General features: G+C 51.0%; 1 protein-coding gene across 1 annotated transcript; it reads right to left on the bottom strand.

Moving 5' to 3' along the window:
* Nucleotides 1-67: 67 nt before the first annotated feature.
* EXOSC2 (exosome component 2) lies at nucleotides 68-9,623 on the bottom strand. The gene is made up of 9 exons (XM_030293651.1): nucleotides 9,483-9,623; nucleotides 8,098-8,199; nucleotides 6,394-6,439; nucleotides 6,101-6,190; nucleotides 4,718-4,783; nucleotides 4,161-4,229; nucleotides 2,595-2,771; nucleotides 1,590-1,718; nucleotides 68-1,051 (listed from the first exon to the last, which is right to left on the bottom strand). The coding sequence occupies exons 1-9, from the start codon at nucleotides 9,602-9,604 to the stop codon at nucleotides 971-973; spliced, it is 882 nt and encodes a 293-aa protein (XP_030149511.1). The 5' UTR covers nucleotides 9,605-9,623; the 3' UTR covers nucleotides 68-970.
* Nucleotides 9,624-16,101: the final 6,478 nt, after the last annotated feature.

The following is a 16,101-nucleotide window of genomic DNA, read 5'->3' as shown; positions in this document are numbered from 1 at the left end:
CAGGACACGAGACCAGAAAGTGATGTTAACACATTTATAAATATATAAAAATAGTTCACTACATATGTGAAATAAAATAGCACTTTATAAAGAGAGGGCTTTTAAAAAAAAATGTTTCCCCAAACCTGAATCAAAGTACCCTCTTTAGATAGTCATTAGGAAAACCGATGCATGGGAATTCTAGCATTCCTCAGTGAGAATTCCAGCCTCTTGTTTTTCGCCCTGAATTATGCCAAAGTTAATGCATTACTACTTCAGCTACAGGATGAAGACAGCTTTTCTTTTCCCACCTGCATTTGTTTCCATGTTCCTCACAGCACCCAGAGCATTCGTTCCATTATCGATAATTCAACTTCTTACAAATCACCCTAAAGGCAGGACAGATTAAGGCAGCCTGCTAGAGATGTACTCACATCTATCACCAGAAGGATCATGCAATGGGAAATAACATTCCAGCCAAGCAAAAGGCTGCTTGGTTAACTTTATTCTTCTATTCGACTGCTGGGTTGACGTCACTAACTATATTCTTCAATATCGTACTTGTGCTGCAGAGGTGGAAATAGAGGCCAAAACGGACAATCTGGGGGTCAGGGAGGCTGTGTTGTTTACAGGGGCAGTTTCATGGGGGCTTTGTGCCTTGTGAACTGATGGCGAGTAGAAGACCAAAGATTCTCCGTATTATTCGAGGATGGGAGGCCACTTGGCTGGAACACCACGTGCTTTTAAAGGCTCGAAACTACCCCTAGTGCCGGACTCTGCAGGCAACCTAAGGGACTGGCAGTACATTCCCCAGGCTTTGCCTTAGAACAAGAGAGAGCAGCCCTTTGGGCCGGAGGCGGCCCAGTGTGGGTTAAGGAATGAGTTTCACGGTTCTCCGCTGAGCCACACTTGGGGACCACAAATCAGCTTCTTCAGTTTCAAGAACTGCTCCACTCAGGTACACGCAGTCCTGTCCTTCAGAGGCCTCTCTTCATCCCTCCTGTTCTAAAAGCCTCTGGCGCGTTTCCATCACTATTTCCTCCATTATTTCTGGCTTTAAGATGTCTTTGATCTAAAGAAGAAAAGGTATTTGCTCAGAAAAGAAATCAACCATAAGCAGCCATAAGCCAATCCAAACGCAGAAACCAAGCATGGCTACCATAAACCCTCTGTACTCCTTTCATCTGTCAGAGGCTAAGTACTGCGAGACAGGATCTGCTACAACCAGCTTAACAAGTCATCAAGAATCCATGCTATACAGTGACAGGAGCAGAGACATTCTCCTGGCATTCACTAACAAGCTACAATTTGGGATGGGCAAGACGAAGTCCTGACAGCTGATGTCATACACTAGTCCCCCCAGGGGCCCCCACCCCGCCCCCCCAAATCCTCGGACTGACACTAGACGTTGAGGACGTTACAAGCATCTTGGGGAAACATCTACCGGCCACCCGGGAGGGCTGTCCGCCAGATCGGGTTCGTACCGACGGACACGGTAAAGGTATCTGGGAGACGTGCTTGCTATCACTGAGCAAACATGGGAGCAGACGACAGACACGCGACGCCGACTCACAGACCGATGGGGAAAAGGGAAGGCCCGGGTGGAGTACCTGATGTGGAAGGGACGCCTCATAGCAATACAGGATACTGGTATCGTACAACATCATCCTCTGAGTGACCAGCGAGACGATGCAGTTCCGAAGCCGGGAGATCACCTCTCGGTCAGCGAGGGAGACAGGCTACCAGCAGACGCAAAGGGAAAATAGAATCAGAACGACAGTAAGAGGACAGTCCCAGCAAGTCACAGAAATCACTTCTGATTTAAACAGTATCAACTCTGGGACTCCCAACCAACCAAACGGCTAGCTCCGAGGGAGATGAAGACAGATGACCCTTCAGTTGCTGTTACCCTGTAACTTGCTACCTCTGGCGACAAAGATCAAACCAGTTCCATTCCATCTCTTGAGAAAAAGAGAACGCATGGGGTGCCTGGGTGGCTCAGTCCGTTAAGCGTCAACTTCGACTCAAGTCATAATCTTGCGGTTTGTGAGTTCAAGCCCCACGTTGGGGTCTCTGCTGTCAGAGCCCGCTCCGGATTTTCTGTCCCTTTTTCTCTCTGGCCTTCCCCACTGGTTCTCTCCCTCTCCCTCCCTTCCTTCCTACCTCCCTCCCTCTCTCTCTGGCTCAAGATAAACAAACTTAAAAAAATAAAAAGAAAAGGGGTGACTGGGTGGCTCCGTTGGTTAAGTGTCTGACTTCAGCTCAGATCATGACCTCATGGTTCGTGGGTTCGAGCCCTGCCTCGGGCTCTGTGCTGACAGCTCGGAGCCCGGAGCCTGCTTCGGATTCTGTGCCCCCCTCTCTCTCTGCCCCTCCCCTGCTTGTGCTCTCTCTCTCTCAAAAGTTAAGTAGTTTTTTAACGTTTTTCTTTTTAAATAAATAAAAAAGAGAAAGAGAAGGCAACAGTGTTCATGAAGACATCTCGACGGAGACCCACACTAACGCGGACGACAGCAACCATATGGTTTAGAAACAGCCAGCCCGCCTGTCCCAGAAGCACCGCGAAGACTGAGCACCGCTCCGCCACGAGGGCAGCAGCAGCAGCGTTTCCTCACCTCCAGGTTTGCAGTGAGGCCCCCCGCATCCTCTTCTTTGTGGCCAGGCGTCGGGTAGATCCAGATGAAGCCGTTGGTGCCCAGAATCACCGACGCACCACACGGCAGGTCATGGAAGTGAGTCTTCTGCCGCTTCACCAGGGAGGGGGACACCTGGACCAGAACCCCCTGACCTAGCTGGAGGAACACAGCACACACGCGAAGTCACCGCAGGGTCACCCGCGCAGTGCGGGAAGAGCGGACCACAGGACGCGCGTCCTCGCTACGGCAGAAGCAGGGCCGCTCCTACCAGCAGCCTCAGTCACGGTCACTGGACGCACACACACCGGAAACATTCCCGGAGAAGGCTTCCGGACGCAGAGGTGGTTCATGAGGCCGGAGAGAAGGGGATTTTCCATGCTCTCCTCCCACCTTCCCGTCATCCCAGGGTCGCCGCGCCAGCAGTCAGAGCAGCCGGAGCTAACGAGGACGCGAGCCCGAGCCCGTTTCGGGCCAAGGCACACTGTCCCGTTCCACCTCGATCCCAACCACCTACCTTGCCCGTGAGATGCGTGCCGCCGGGCAAGAGGACTGGCCAAGGGCGGGGTGCAGATCCACCCCGGGTCCTGGCAGGACCGCTCCAAGCCCCCATCCCGCTGAGGGAGGGTCTGCAGGACCCAGTCCCGTGAAGGTCGGCACACGCGGTGCGGCAACTCTACCCACTTCAAGGCTGTGAGCGTGGCTGACCGTGGCCGCTCCACCAGGGAACAGTCTTCTGTTCCACTCAGGAAACGAAAAGGTTCACCCAGATGAAGCCAAGAGACTAGCGAGTCGTAATTTGTTTTAGAAAGTATGCTGTCGGGGCGCCTGGGTGGCTCAGTCGGTTGAGCGACCAACTCGGCCTCGGGTCATGATCTCGCAGTTGGTGGGTTTGAGCACCGTGTCCGGCTCTGGGCTGGCAGCTCGGAGCCTGGAGCCTGCTTTGGATTCTGTGTCTCCCTCAATCTCTACCCCTCCCTCGCTCATGCTCTGTTACCTCTCTCTCTCAAAAATAAATATTAAGAAAATAAAATAAAAAATAAAGAAACTATGCTATCGTTAAAAAAATAACAGCCTCAGTAACGTAACCTCATACAACACCTACAAGAAAAGCAGTGACATTTCATTTAGAGGCTCAAGTGGCAAACCAGCCCTTCCTAATAATGAATGATACCCATTTTATTGACTGGACATTTGCCTGGAGCCAAGGCCATCGGGTTTCAATGCACCACCTCCCCTCGCTCCCAGGACAGCCTCCACCCCAGGCCCCTGCGTAAAGCGGCAGTGCCCCCAGGAGGGAACAGACACAGCAGGGCCTCCGGGCCCACGGTCGCAAGAGCTCTCCTGCCGCAACATCGCCTCAGTAGCAGGAGAAGTAAAAGCTGTCGTCCGTTACACTACTGACCCACAAACCAGCCAGTGTGTGGGATGCCAGCCTGTAACGGTTAACTTCTGGGGTTCTTCAGGGCCGAAATCCAGAGCCTTGGGGATTCAGAAAAGGATCTGAAGTCTCAGCTAGCATACAGGAACAGCAAGAGTCCAACTTACTTTTCCGTATTTCAGACTCCTTGTGTGCAGAGACACCGCTCCATCAGAGAACACTGCCTGGACTTCCGCCTGGCCAGGGTGATAAAGGAACACACACTTTCACGTCACCTGCCTTCCCTGTGTCCCTGATCCTTCCTCTCCTCCTTCCCTCCCATCCCCAACAGTCCCACTCGCAGCCTTAGACAGACCCAGAGAACATCAATGGGAGCTAATCTCTCTCCTCCTTGGTTCTCGTGAATATCTTGACACGAACAACACCTTTTCTACTCCCTGGATCAAAGCTAACGTGGCCGTGAAAAGTGGAGTCTAGCTTAAGGCACGGGCCACCGCAAGTTACAAAACCCACAGAAAGGACTTGAGGCAGCAGGTCTGAATAAGAGCCGGAGAGTCCGGTTGGGTTAAGGAGGTGGAGAAAGACTGCAGCGGAGCCCCTGGCCTTGAGCTAGGATTCAGATCCCCGCCAGGACATGTTTCTCCCGGTGGAGACATAAAATTTAAGCCCCATTTCCCAGTTCCATGTGAAACATAAAGATGCTGTAATGCAAGGTGCAGGATACACTGATAAGGTCCCCTTCCTGCAAGAAACCTCTCATGGCCAGCTCATCTTCCGCAGATCTTCTCCTCTGAAATACACAAAGAGATGACATTGCTTAAGTCAGACAGATCCTGCAGAAAGATCTCTCTCCACCTACTTTCTCTTTCACTTCCTCGGGAGACCTCTGGAACCACAGTATTCAAACACCAGAGTAGGTAACCAGCGTCACTCAAGGAAAACCAGAGCGATCGCCACTACTTTCTGTCTCACGGACCTTCCCACGGCTCCTCTACCCCTCTCCCACCCTCCTCTGGATAATATCCCAAGTCCTTCCGAGCTACTGAAAACGCTCCCAATCGTGCCCAGCCCACTTTTCCCCACTCACCTTCCGTGGCGGCCCTCCATGCTCCAGTAGGCCCAGACTACCTCCTGCCTGACTTATCTTTATTCACACGTTTCCCATTAGCTCAGATTCCCTGTGAAATTCTATCCATCCTTCAAAGATCAACTCCAGCGCCCCGCTTTCCGATGAGCGCGCACTCCTTTTGTACGAGCGCACGCCTGTTTATCCTTCCGACTGCCGGATATTTAGATCACTTATTTCGTTTCCCCTACTCATCTGTACACTCTTTCAGGAACTCGGTCATGCCTCCTTTATCTTGCGTTCTCCGGAGAAACTAGCACAGTGAGCAACTTTGCAATACGTGCTGGACTGAAGAGAAAGGCAAACCGTGGCATTTTACAAAAGGCTGCCCCTCAGGTACTGCAGTTGCCTGGAATAACCAAATGCCATTCAATTCATGGAAAGCTAATCTAAGCACAACTGTCCAAGGCACACATTCACTGTGCCAAGCTGATCCACCCAGGAAAGGAAAATGGGCACCAAGCATCTGAGAGCTTCTCTTTTGGGATCGCTCCCCGTGGCTGTTCCAGATCCTACCACATACCAATTGCTGCTTATTTGGGGAGGCCCGGGCCAAGTGAAAAGCCTATGTGTGGGGCGCGTGGGTGGTTCAGTCAGTTAAGCGTCCGGCATCGGCTCAGGTCATTCTCTCCTCCTGGCTCATGAGTTCAAGCCCCCCATCGGGCTCTGTGCTGACAGCTTGGAGCCTGAAGCCTGCTTCGGATTCTGTGTCTCCCTGCCTCTCGGCTCCTCCCCGGCTCGTGCTCGCTCTCTCTCTCTCTCTCTCTCTCTCTCTCTCTCTCTCTCTCTCAAAAATAAACAAACATTAAAAAAAATTTTTTTTAATCTTGTAACTGTAAAAAAAAAAAAAAAGTGTACGTGTAATCTAGACAGCAAACGAGACTAAAAGAGGCAACCTCACTAAAAGCAAAGTTCTCTAGTGGAGGAACAGACCCCAGCATTCTTGCTAGCAAACTACAGTACCGGCCTGGAGACCCTTACCAGCTCTCCTCCAGGAAGGTTCATAGATGAGAGAAGCAAGACTGAATCCAGCCTAGAGTTGGTCTCTACCTTCCACCTCTTCTGTTGAACCTGCAGAGAAATTTCACAGTTGGACAGACTTCAGGGGCAAGAGCTCATATCATAAGCAACCAATAATCCCTACTACAACAAGCCAACTGTTTACCTCAAAGGGCACAAAGAGTCCAATGCAATTAATGCCCACTTGCATCACTACATAGGGAATGACTATCCCAGCTTTTATTTTGTAAAAACCCATCTGGTATCGACTTTACCTCTGTGATTCTCCCCACTACAATGTCTCCTACTTCACCATTATATCTGAAAGATAAAACAAAAGGTCGTCCATCAGTAAAAAGACCTCATCACAAGACCAAGCATCATTCGTGATTTCGGTTAAACAGGATGAGGGCCTTAATTACATACCACATTTAAATATGGTAAATTCACATAACTATGCTTTTTAAATTTATTTTCCCGGAACTGATAACTTCAAACATTCCTACATGTATAAAGTTTTCGTTAATTATTCTTAGACAAACCATTTATTGCAAATAGTTCATTAAGCCCGTAACCCCTACTTTGTTAATTACATGCCACCGATAAGCATGGAATATTTCCTGCTGGGCTCTGGAACACAGACGGCTTCTGCATCAGCAAAGGAGGAGGAGACTGAGACAGGACCCCACTCCACCCCACCCCAACCAGTCTACACACTGTCTCCTTCACCCACAAGGTGCTCACCTCCGGCCCGTGTGTTAGTTCCCTATCCCAATTCTAATGATGAGGTGTTCCATGCTGAAGGCTCTGGCCGTGGACCTCTTCTCTCTTAACCCACATTCACCTCTTGGTGAGCTCATCCAACCGAATGGCTTTAAATACAACCAATGACTATTCCGTCCCGAATTCCAGACTCTACTCAACTGCTGGCTACGCAGCATCTCTATTTACGTGACTTAGAGGCAATTCCACATGTCACCAACCTAAAAGCAAAGCTTTCCAACGGCCCCCTCCCCAGCTCCCGTCAGAAACTGGTCCTCTCCCAGTGATCACAGTCTCAGTAAATGGCAACGCCACCCCTACAGTTGCTCAAGTCAAAAAGCTTGGGAGTCCTTGGAAGATCCCTTGATTTCTCTTTCTCTCTCTCTCTCTCCCTCTCCCTCTCATGCTCCGGGACAAGTCCAGCAGCTGATCCTACTGGCTCTACCTTCAAAATATACACGGAAATAAAAGGCATCCCAATTGGAAAAGAAGTGACACTATCTCTATTCACAGACATGGTCCTACATATGGCAAATCCCAAAGAATACAAAACCCAACACTGTTACGGGATGAAAAAAACAAACTCAGGACACAAAATGTATGCAGAATCAACCACTACTCCTCACTCCTACCGCCATCTTAGTCCAAGCCGCCATCGCTTCAGATGATGAAAACAGTCCACTGTGTCTCTCTAAGCCTGCCCCTGACCCCCTCTCAACCTCCTCCAGAATCAAGAGAAGTCAGACCAGGCCCCTCTTCTGCTCCACCCCTTCCAGCGGCTTCCCAGATTATACATAGAGTGGAAGACAAAACGCTTACCGTGGCTACAAAGCAGGCTGTCTGCCCACCTCATCTGCCCCTACGCTCTCCCTTGCTCGCTCTGTTCCAACCCTACTGGCTTCCTTTCGGGAGCTAACCTTTATGGAGCCCTTCTCGGTAGTGCACCCTGCACTAAGTACTTTACATGTCCTATTTGAATGAATTCCAATGAAAATCCTACAAGGTAGGTCATGCTATTATCCTCATTTGCAGAGGAGGCGACCGAGGTTTGGAGAGGTCAAGTAATGTGGGGAAACCTTTGAAGCCCCCACTTACCTATAGTCATCTATACCCCTTTCCACCGTCATGTTCAAAATCGCAGACCTACTGAACCGCAGACCTAAGGCAGGTGGGAATGAGGGGAATGACACAAGAGAATACACACCTTTTGTTCTCACCTGGTTTTCAAGGCTTTCACACAGATCAACTTGTTTACCCTCTCCACGGAGCCAGCCACAGATGCAATGAGCTTCTCTTCCCCCATGTAAGTTCCATGGCCCCTGTTACAAGAGTAGGATACAAAGAATACACTTGAGATGACCTCTCCTTCCAAGAACAAGGGTATTCCTAACAGGATCCTCCCACTGTAAAGCCTGGCTTCTCTCTCTGCCCACAACACTCCTTTAGAGAGCTTCACGGACATCTCCTTTGTCTTACCCCTGTCTACTCAAATGACACTTTCTCCATTAGGCCCACCTTGACTATCCCATTTAAAGTAGTCCCCTCACCATGCTGCCACCACCCCCACCATATCTCCAACCACATTCCACTGACGCTGCTCAACTTTTCATTTCCCCCATTGCAGTTATCACCAAACATACCAACTCATTCGTTGGGTTCATTGCTTATCATCTGTCTCTGTTGAGAGATAAATTCCACTAGGACAGAAGTTTCCACTCTGATCACAGTTGTACCCCAACCACACGTAATTTAAATATATGTTGAATTCAGGAAGGAAGGACTGACACTTAAGATTCCCTAGGTTCCAATAGCCTCAAACTAAAGGGTTAAAGCGCAATGCTATAAATGCTGTACTCCCCTCCTCTCCAAAAAGTCCTACACACCACTGGTGTTTATCTCTGATGGTGACAGAATGGTGAGTTTTGCTTCTTTTCTTAATTATCGCCTCATCTAATCCTCGCTTCCCTATCAAACAGTTACTGTTATTATCACCATTTTACAGATGAGAAATCTGACGATGGAGAGAGAATACAACCAATAATATGTGATGGCGCAGGGCTGGAACCTCAACTGTCTGGGTCAAGAGCCTGCTCTCTTAACTACACATATTGTACTGCCCTCGGATTCGAAATGTATATTTGGGTGCGTGCGGCACAATATATTTCTATGCCCTGAGCCCAAACAACTGCTGATTCCAAAACCGAGCACCTGGCTAAGCGATGTCGCGGAGAGAAGAGGAGACCAAGTCAGAAATGCCCACAGTCCCCTCAATCTGAAAACTGGAAAGAGGTCTCTGCTCCTAACCCCCACCCCCAGGGTTGCAGGTCTCCAAAGAAGAAGAAGAGGAAGTCTCAGAGATCAGGGTCTCAGGCAGAGCACCCAAGAGTCCTTGATACCAGAGCTCAGGACAGAAGAGCTTCCAAGGGCTGAGGCAAACGCAGATGGGGACCATTCCCGAGCCCAAGGACTCAGAAACAAGGGGACTGCGATGCTCAGATGTGCCCTGCGTCAGGCGGGTACTTAGGTGCAAGGGAACAGAGGCCACGTGCAGAGAGCCCAGCAGCCGCCCTGTGGGGCCCCGAGTCCCCAAATCCCCACGCACCGCATGAATCCCGTGTCCGTGGTGATCGTGTCCCCCGGAACCACCAGGTGTTTCTTAGTATCGCGGTCCAAGCTCTCGCTAAGGGGCTTGCGAGCGACGGGAAGCCTCATCTCCATCGCCATCTTGGCGCCAAAGAATGGCGCAAGCGCAGTCCGGCCGGGAACCGCGACGTCCGGCTCCGCGATTCCCTGTGGTCGCTTGGAGGGGCGGGGCGGGGCGGGGCGGGCCTCGGAGGAGCCGCCAATGGGAACGCACAGCCTGGTGGCCATGTTGACTATTGGCAACCATTAGGCTAACATGAAGGGAATGAGGGAGCTGAGTTTCCATTTTTACTGTTGGCAGGGCTTCGCCTGTGGAACTCTAAAAGCTCCGGTTGGATGGCGTTTGATTTACCAAAAATCTCTCTTAATCATCATCCCGTTTATTGTTTACCAGGTAGATAATTGAGAAATGGGCCTGTGAGTTTCCTTCCAACTCTAAGTCGCTAAAATGTGATTCTTGATTCTTTGGTATGAGAGAGCTTAGTAGGATGGGGAGTTGGGACCTCCAGAAAACACTAGCTGGACAGAAAAACGAGGCCCTTTTCATACTGTTCCTCGTAGCCCGGTATTCTACGTTACCGCCTCCTCGTGGGTGCTGGTTCAACACCAACCATCCGCATCTACACACAAACGGTGCTCCAGATGCTGGTTCTGTTCTTTCTTGACTTCTTTTGAGTGAGCTGGGTTACTCTGACTTAAAAGGAAAACCGCCTAAGAAAAATATGCAAACCTTGCAAGGCAGATATATTTTGCAGGGAGGGCAAGTACATAATATAAAGATCTTGGCTTATATTTTCTCACACAACAAATTGAGCCCTCTCTGTGTGCCAGGAGCTGTTCTAAGGATCCAGTGGTGGACAGAGGGATGTATATGTGGCTTTATCTCGGCGTCTGGTTTCCTAGGAGTGTTTCCCTCCTCCCTTCTCCCTGCCTCCCACCACCCTCTCCCTCTCCCCTGCCCTGCATGGTTTATAGCATCCACAGCCTCAGGGAATTGGAGCTGATGATGCTTTATGCACAGGGACCCTAAAGGGGATTAAATGAAATAACTTGCACCAGCCTTGCACACTGCGTTCGGTAAATCAGATCCATTGTCTCCTGAAGAACCCTCAGACCAGTTGTTTGATAAATCTCCAAAAAGACATTTCTTTCTGAGCAAAGCTCACAACTACATCTGTCAAGAAAGCCAATCCTGCAAGGTGGTCAAGGATATACATTCCAGGGCTCGGTGAGTCATCTGCCAAGCGGGCAGGCCACACACGCGCCCTTCTGTCTGGCAGAGGAGTAGAGCTACAGTAGTGGGAGAAGGGTCCATCTGTTGAACCTGGCCTCAGCCATAAGAGGGCAGTGGTGTCCTTTGAACCAGGGTAGCTCAGTCAGCTAGGGAGCTGGACCTGGGAGTGCCCCTAGGCCAAGAGCAGGGTGCTCTCGACAGCATCCACTTTCAGGCCAGAAAGGACAGTCGTAACCTCAGTCCCTCCCGTTGTCACATTGCGCTCACACGTTCAGCCAGAGCGAGCTTTTAAAAGCGCACCGGGTTAGGGGCGCCCAGGTGGTTCTGTCGGTTAAGCGTCCGACTTCAGCTCAGGTCATGATCTCACGGTTCGTGGGTTCGAGCCCCGCGTTGGGCTCTGTGCTGACAGCTCAGAGCCTGGAGCCTGCTTTGGATGCTCTGTCTCTCTCTCTCTCTCTCTCTCTCTCTCGCTGCCCCTCACACTCTCTCTCTCAAAAATAAATATTTTTTTTAATTTTAAAAGAAAAGAAAAAACACATCAAGTCAACCCGCTTACCTGCTCAGAATACTTCTGGCAGCTTCCCTTTACATCAAGAATAAAATCCAAATTCATCTTCCCTGGGCCCTGACTGTCTCTGATCCTCCCCCCCAACCCCCGCCCCCTGCCCTCCTCCCATCCCGCTCCCTTACTCACTCCACTGCGGCCAGACGTGCTGGTCTCATCTGAGTTCCACACCCACCACACTGGTGGCCCTGCCGAGCCCGCTATGCTTTGGGTGCTCTCTGCGTGGAATTCTCTTCCCTTCAGTCTTTGTGTGACTGGCTGCTTCTCCTCATTCAGACCTCAGTTCAAATATCACCTCCTCAGAGAAGTCTTCCCTGACCACCTTATCTGGAATAATGCTCTGTCGCCTTTTTATCACTCGATCCTTGTCTCATTTCCGGTCACTGCATATCCTCGTTTGTTTACTGCAGACTTCCTCCCCTAGAATGTGAGTACTCCCAGAACCAGAACCAAGGACTTGAGGTTTTGTTCACTGTGTATCAGTGCTCGGAACTGAGGCCCCTCCCAAGGTTAGCCGCGGCCTAGAGATAGTGCCCCAAGGGTGTGCCTTTTAAATGTAAACCGACCAATCCGGAGCCCAACCTCTCAATCACCTCCTTTCCAGGGCTCGCTCTGGGCCACTACCCACCTGCCCTATACCCCAGGATCAGGTACCAGACGAGTAGGGACAGGCTCTATGTCCCCAGAGCCCGCTGAAAATATTCAAACCAGCCCCCCCCCCCCAAGCCTGCCTGTCTTGCCACACCCATCCCTTTCCCTGGAAACACTAGTAGAGGCTCCTTCCCACACCTTCTCCTTGCTTCCTCTGCCTCCTGAACCACCCCTGTGGACTGTGCCCTGCCTCCGGGTTCCGGGGAATTGTGAGAATAGCAAGCTTCTTCCTTCGTGACAGTCGCTTCCTTGTTTGCGTGTCTTACTGTGCCTGATCAAAACCAATCCCGCGCGCCCCTGGAATAGCATGTGGTAAATATTTGGTGCGGAAGCGAATAAACGTATCCAGCAAGCACTGGCTGTTACCAGCACCGCAGTGGGTGGCAAGGGCTACGGAGCCAGCTGCGTGGCTGCCCCAGCCATCGAGGCGCTCAGCCGGGAGTTCAGGGCCGAGCGGGGCTGGGATTTGAGCCCAGAAAAGAAGCATCGGACGCTTGTGCCAGATGCGCCGAGGGCCCAGGTGAAGGTGAAAGTGAAGTCACCAACAAGGACATCTTGAAGAATGTGACAGCAGAGGCAGCAGGGACTCTGGCCTGGAGCCCACTGGCCACCCCCGGGGCTTCACCCTGTGTTCTATTGCAACGGGAAAAGCCACCGCAGAAACTTTCTGGTCAGAGATGCGCACAAAGATTTCTGCACAAGGATGCCCATCGAAGTATCACTTCTCCTGAAAACGTCAGAAACAGCCTCAATGTCTGCAGCGGTTTCCTTTTTTTTTTTTTTTAATTTATTAATTTATTTTGAGAGGGAGGGAGAGAGAGACAGCACGAGTGGGGGCGGGGGGACAGAGAGAGAGGGAGAGAATCCCAAGCAGCCTCCGCAGAACCCGTCGCGGGGCTCGAACTCACGAAACCGAGAGACAGCATGACCTGAGCTGAAACTAAGGGTCGGAAGCCTAACCGACCGAGCCACCCTGGCGCCCCTCCGTGGCGCTAAGCTCGTCCACGACTTTTTCGATGCTTCTTCTGCCCCCTTGTATCTGGGCAGGCTTGAGACTGTTCAGACTGACAGCATATGTCGTCAGTGCCTCTGTGTCACTCTGGGGATGGGTCGGAATAGACCCTGCAGCTGCCAAGGGTTCTCTTGGAGCCCTTGTCTTTGAAGCCCCGAGCCCACGTGCGAGAAGTGTGACTTCCCCAAGGCAGCCACGCTGCAGGAAGCAGTCAGAAGGGGTGCTAACTGTCCACCATCCATAACTTTCGCCACTTTCCACAGACACGCATCCCAGCAAGCCAGCTCTGAGGCGGGAAGGCAGCTGAAACTTCAGGACAGCTGTTCCTGTTTCAAGATATCCAAGAACAATGGACATAGCAAAGGGTAGGAGTAGAGTGCGTGGACAGCTGTCTCAGATGCCCTCTGCAGGATGCCCAAAGGAGCCACCACCCTTCTCACCCAGCAAAGGCATCCCTGAATTAACAACAGCTTCCGTTTATTTTTTTTTAATTTTTTAATATTTATTTTTGAGAGAGAGAGAGAAAGGGACAGAGGACCTGAAGCAGGCTCCAGGCTGACAGCACAGAGCCCGACGCGGGGCTCAGACTCACAAACCGTGAGATCATGACCTGAGCCGGAGTCGGAGACCCAACCGACTGAGCCACCCAGGCGCTCCAACAACTTCCGTTCATGGAGCCCTTACTCTGTGCCGGGTACCAAGCCTCATCCATTTACCTGCATCATCCCACTGAATCCTCACGACATCCTTTCCCATTTGAGGAAACCGAGACACAGAGACACTAATTGACTTGCCCTAGGTCACACAGCTAGTGAAGGGAGGAGCAGGGTTTCAACCCCAGGCTGGGTGGCCTCTATCTGGAGCCCTCTACTCCTGGAGTTCCTGAACCATGCAACAAGATGAGAAAAAGAAAGAAAGGGCATCTTGATTACAAAGAAAGAAGTAAAACTGTCTTTATTCGTAGACAACACGATCGTGTAAATAGTGGTCCTAAGGAATCTACAAAAAAGCGTAAAATGAGTAAGTGGGTTTTGCAAGGTTGAAGGACACGAGGTCCATATACAGTGCTGGTCTACACTGCATCCCTGTGGGATAAGCAGAAAGCCCTTTGGACCGACTCCGTGGGTTGCCTGGGCAGCGGTTGGCCTACTGGTCCTCATGAGCATGGTTTCTAGGGTCAGCCGCCCTGGCGAAACGTGCTCTGCCAGTCGTGGCTGGGTGACATGGGCAAATGACTTCTCGTGTAGCTCAGTTTTCTCCTGCATCAAATGGATATTAATAGAGCATCACAGAGGGAAAAAAAAGAACATCAGCTTCGTGGGAGGATTCCCAGAATAAATGCATTTAGATCCCTAAGGCCGGAAATTTCTGTGGCTGTGTTTGCAGGCTTTGCGGGGAGGACGGGGTGTGCACTCTGTGGAAAGGGGCCCGAGGCACCTCCTGGAAATGCCAGCACACTTCATTCAGTACAAGGTCAGCAGCAGGCGTAGCAAATGTGCTTTAGTCTGCAATTACAGCCTGCTGCCACCAGGTGGGTTCCGGAGCCGGGGCTGTGGACCCTGGGATCTATCTGAAGCAGGGACTTCACAGAAGGGAATTGTCTATAGGGAGTGATACAGATTTTTGATCGAGGGCCCCACTGACTTCTCTGAGGTCTGACTTCCCACGCTCCTTCTTTGGGAAGCCAACATTACTCTCTGGGAGGCATGGCATATGGGTCAGGAGGGTGTTTAACTCCGTCAGCATCCACAGGAAAGGGGATTCAGCTTTTTTTCGTGGAAACGAGGCCTCCGGGGTCTACAGCGGGAGGAGGGTAATACCGGGGGCCACTGGAAGGATCAGAAGTTTGGTGGTGAGGTTTCAAAGGAGAGGCGAGGTTGGTGACAGGGGGAGAGGAGTGCCAAGGGTGACTTTCCCCATTTAGCCGAGGGGAGGACACCCCAGATGGGATGTACATCCCTACCCATGCCCCCATCTACCAGGATACAAGACCAGTCCCCCAGAGTATGGGAGTCTTTCGGAGTACCCGAAACTCCAAATGGGGATGGCCTGAAGATAAAAGTGTGAATTCAGGGGCGCCTGGGTGGCTCAGTTAGTTGAGTGTCCGACTTGATTTCAGCTCAGGTCATGATCTCATGGTTCATGGGTTGGGGCCCCGCATTGGGGCTCCACGCTGACAGTGTGGAAACTGCTTGGAATTCTCTCTCTCCTGCTCTGTCTGCCCTTCTGCTGTTCTCTCTCTCTCTCTCTCAAAAGTAAATAAAAACATTTTAAAAAGGGGTGAATTCAAGTGCCTTCAGGTATGTGTGTGTGTGCCCATGTACACACGCATGGCTTTATGAGGATGCACAGAAGTATCCCTGTGGGATGCCAGTGGCTTGGAAGCGTGACCCTTGGCTTGCACGTGCTGGATTACAGGTGTGAACTCACACTCCCCAGTGTGCACACGTCCTCCTGGCCGGGAGGTGCTGGAGAGGAGAACCAGGGCCTGGCCCTGCACTATGGCCTTCCTGCCCTTTCGTCTTCCTCAGGGAGGGTCTGGAAATGGGTGCCCAAAGCTTTCGGAAATTCTAGGCACTGGGAGGGCACTTGGTGGCCATCTGGGTCCACCCGCACTGGCTGTTTGAATTCTTTCAACTTGTTCACAAAATGGGGGGGGGGGGGAGTGAATAAAGATTTTGGGCAAGTAACAAAGTGGAACACCAATATCTGAGAGTCAGCGCTGGGAACCACAAAGAATATGCTCGGCCCCGTCGGAGGTTCCCGGTTGCTTTGAATTGTGGCCTTCTCTTTAGGAGCTGACACCCCGGTTGTGACAGAATTTTCCTTGGGGAGGGCACAATGGTGACTTTCAAAAGCAGTGAAACAACCCTTCTTCCCACCCCCTCTCCAGTTGCTAGGCCCCTTCCATATTTCCTTTTCCTGCGGACAAACGTGTCGACCCCTTCAGATGCTAAGTGATAAATGTTCCAAGTAATTTTTATTTTAGAATACAAGAGAGGTACAAATGTATTTACAGTTGTACATATACAATCAAATAATATATATCACAGTTTCGTAAATATCCTTTTAGATAAATATTTACAAAGTTAAAGTGACCATTTTCTGGAAGTAGA

Source organism: Lynx canadensis, chromosome D4 (genome assembly GCF_007474595.2).
Source record: "Lynx canadensis isolate LIC74 chromosome D4, mLynCan4.pri.v2, whole genome shotgun sequence".
NCBI lineage: Eukaryota > Metazoa > Chordata > Mammalia > Carnivora > Felidae > Lynx > Lynx canadensis.
This window is presented reverse-complemented; position numbering and strand designations above follow the sequence as displayed.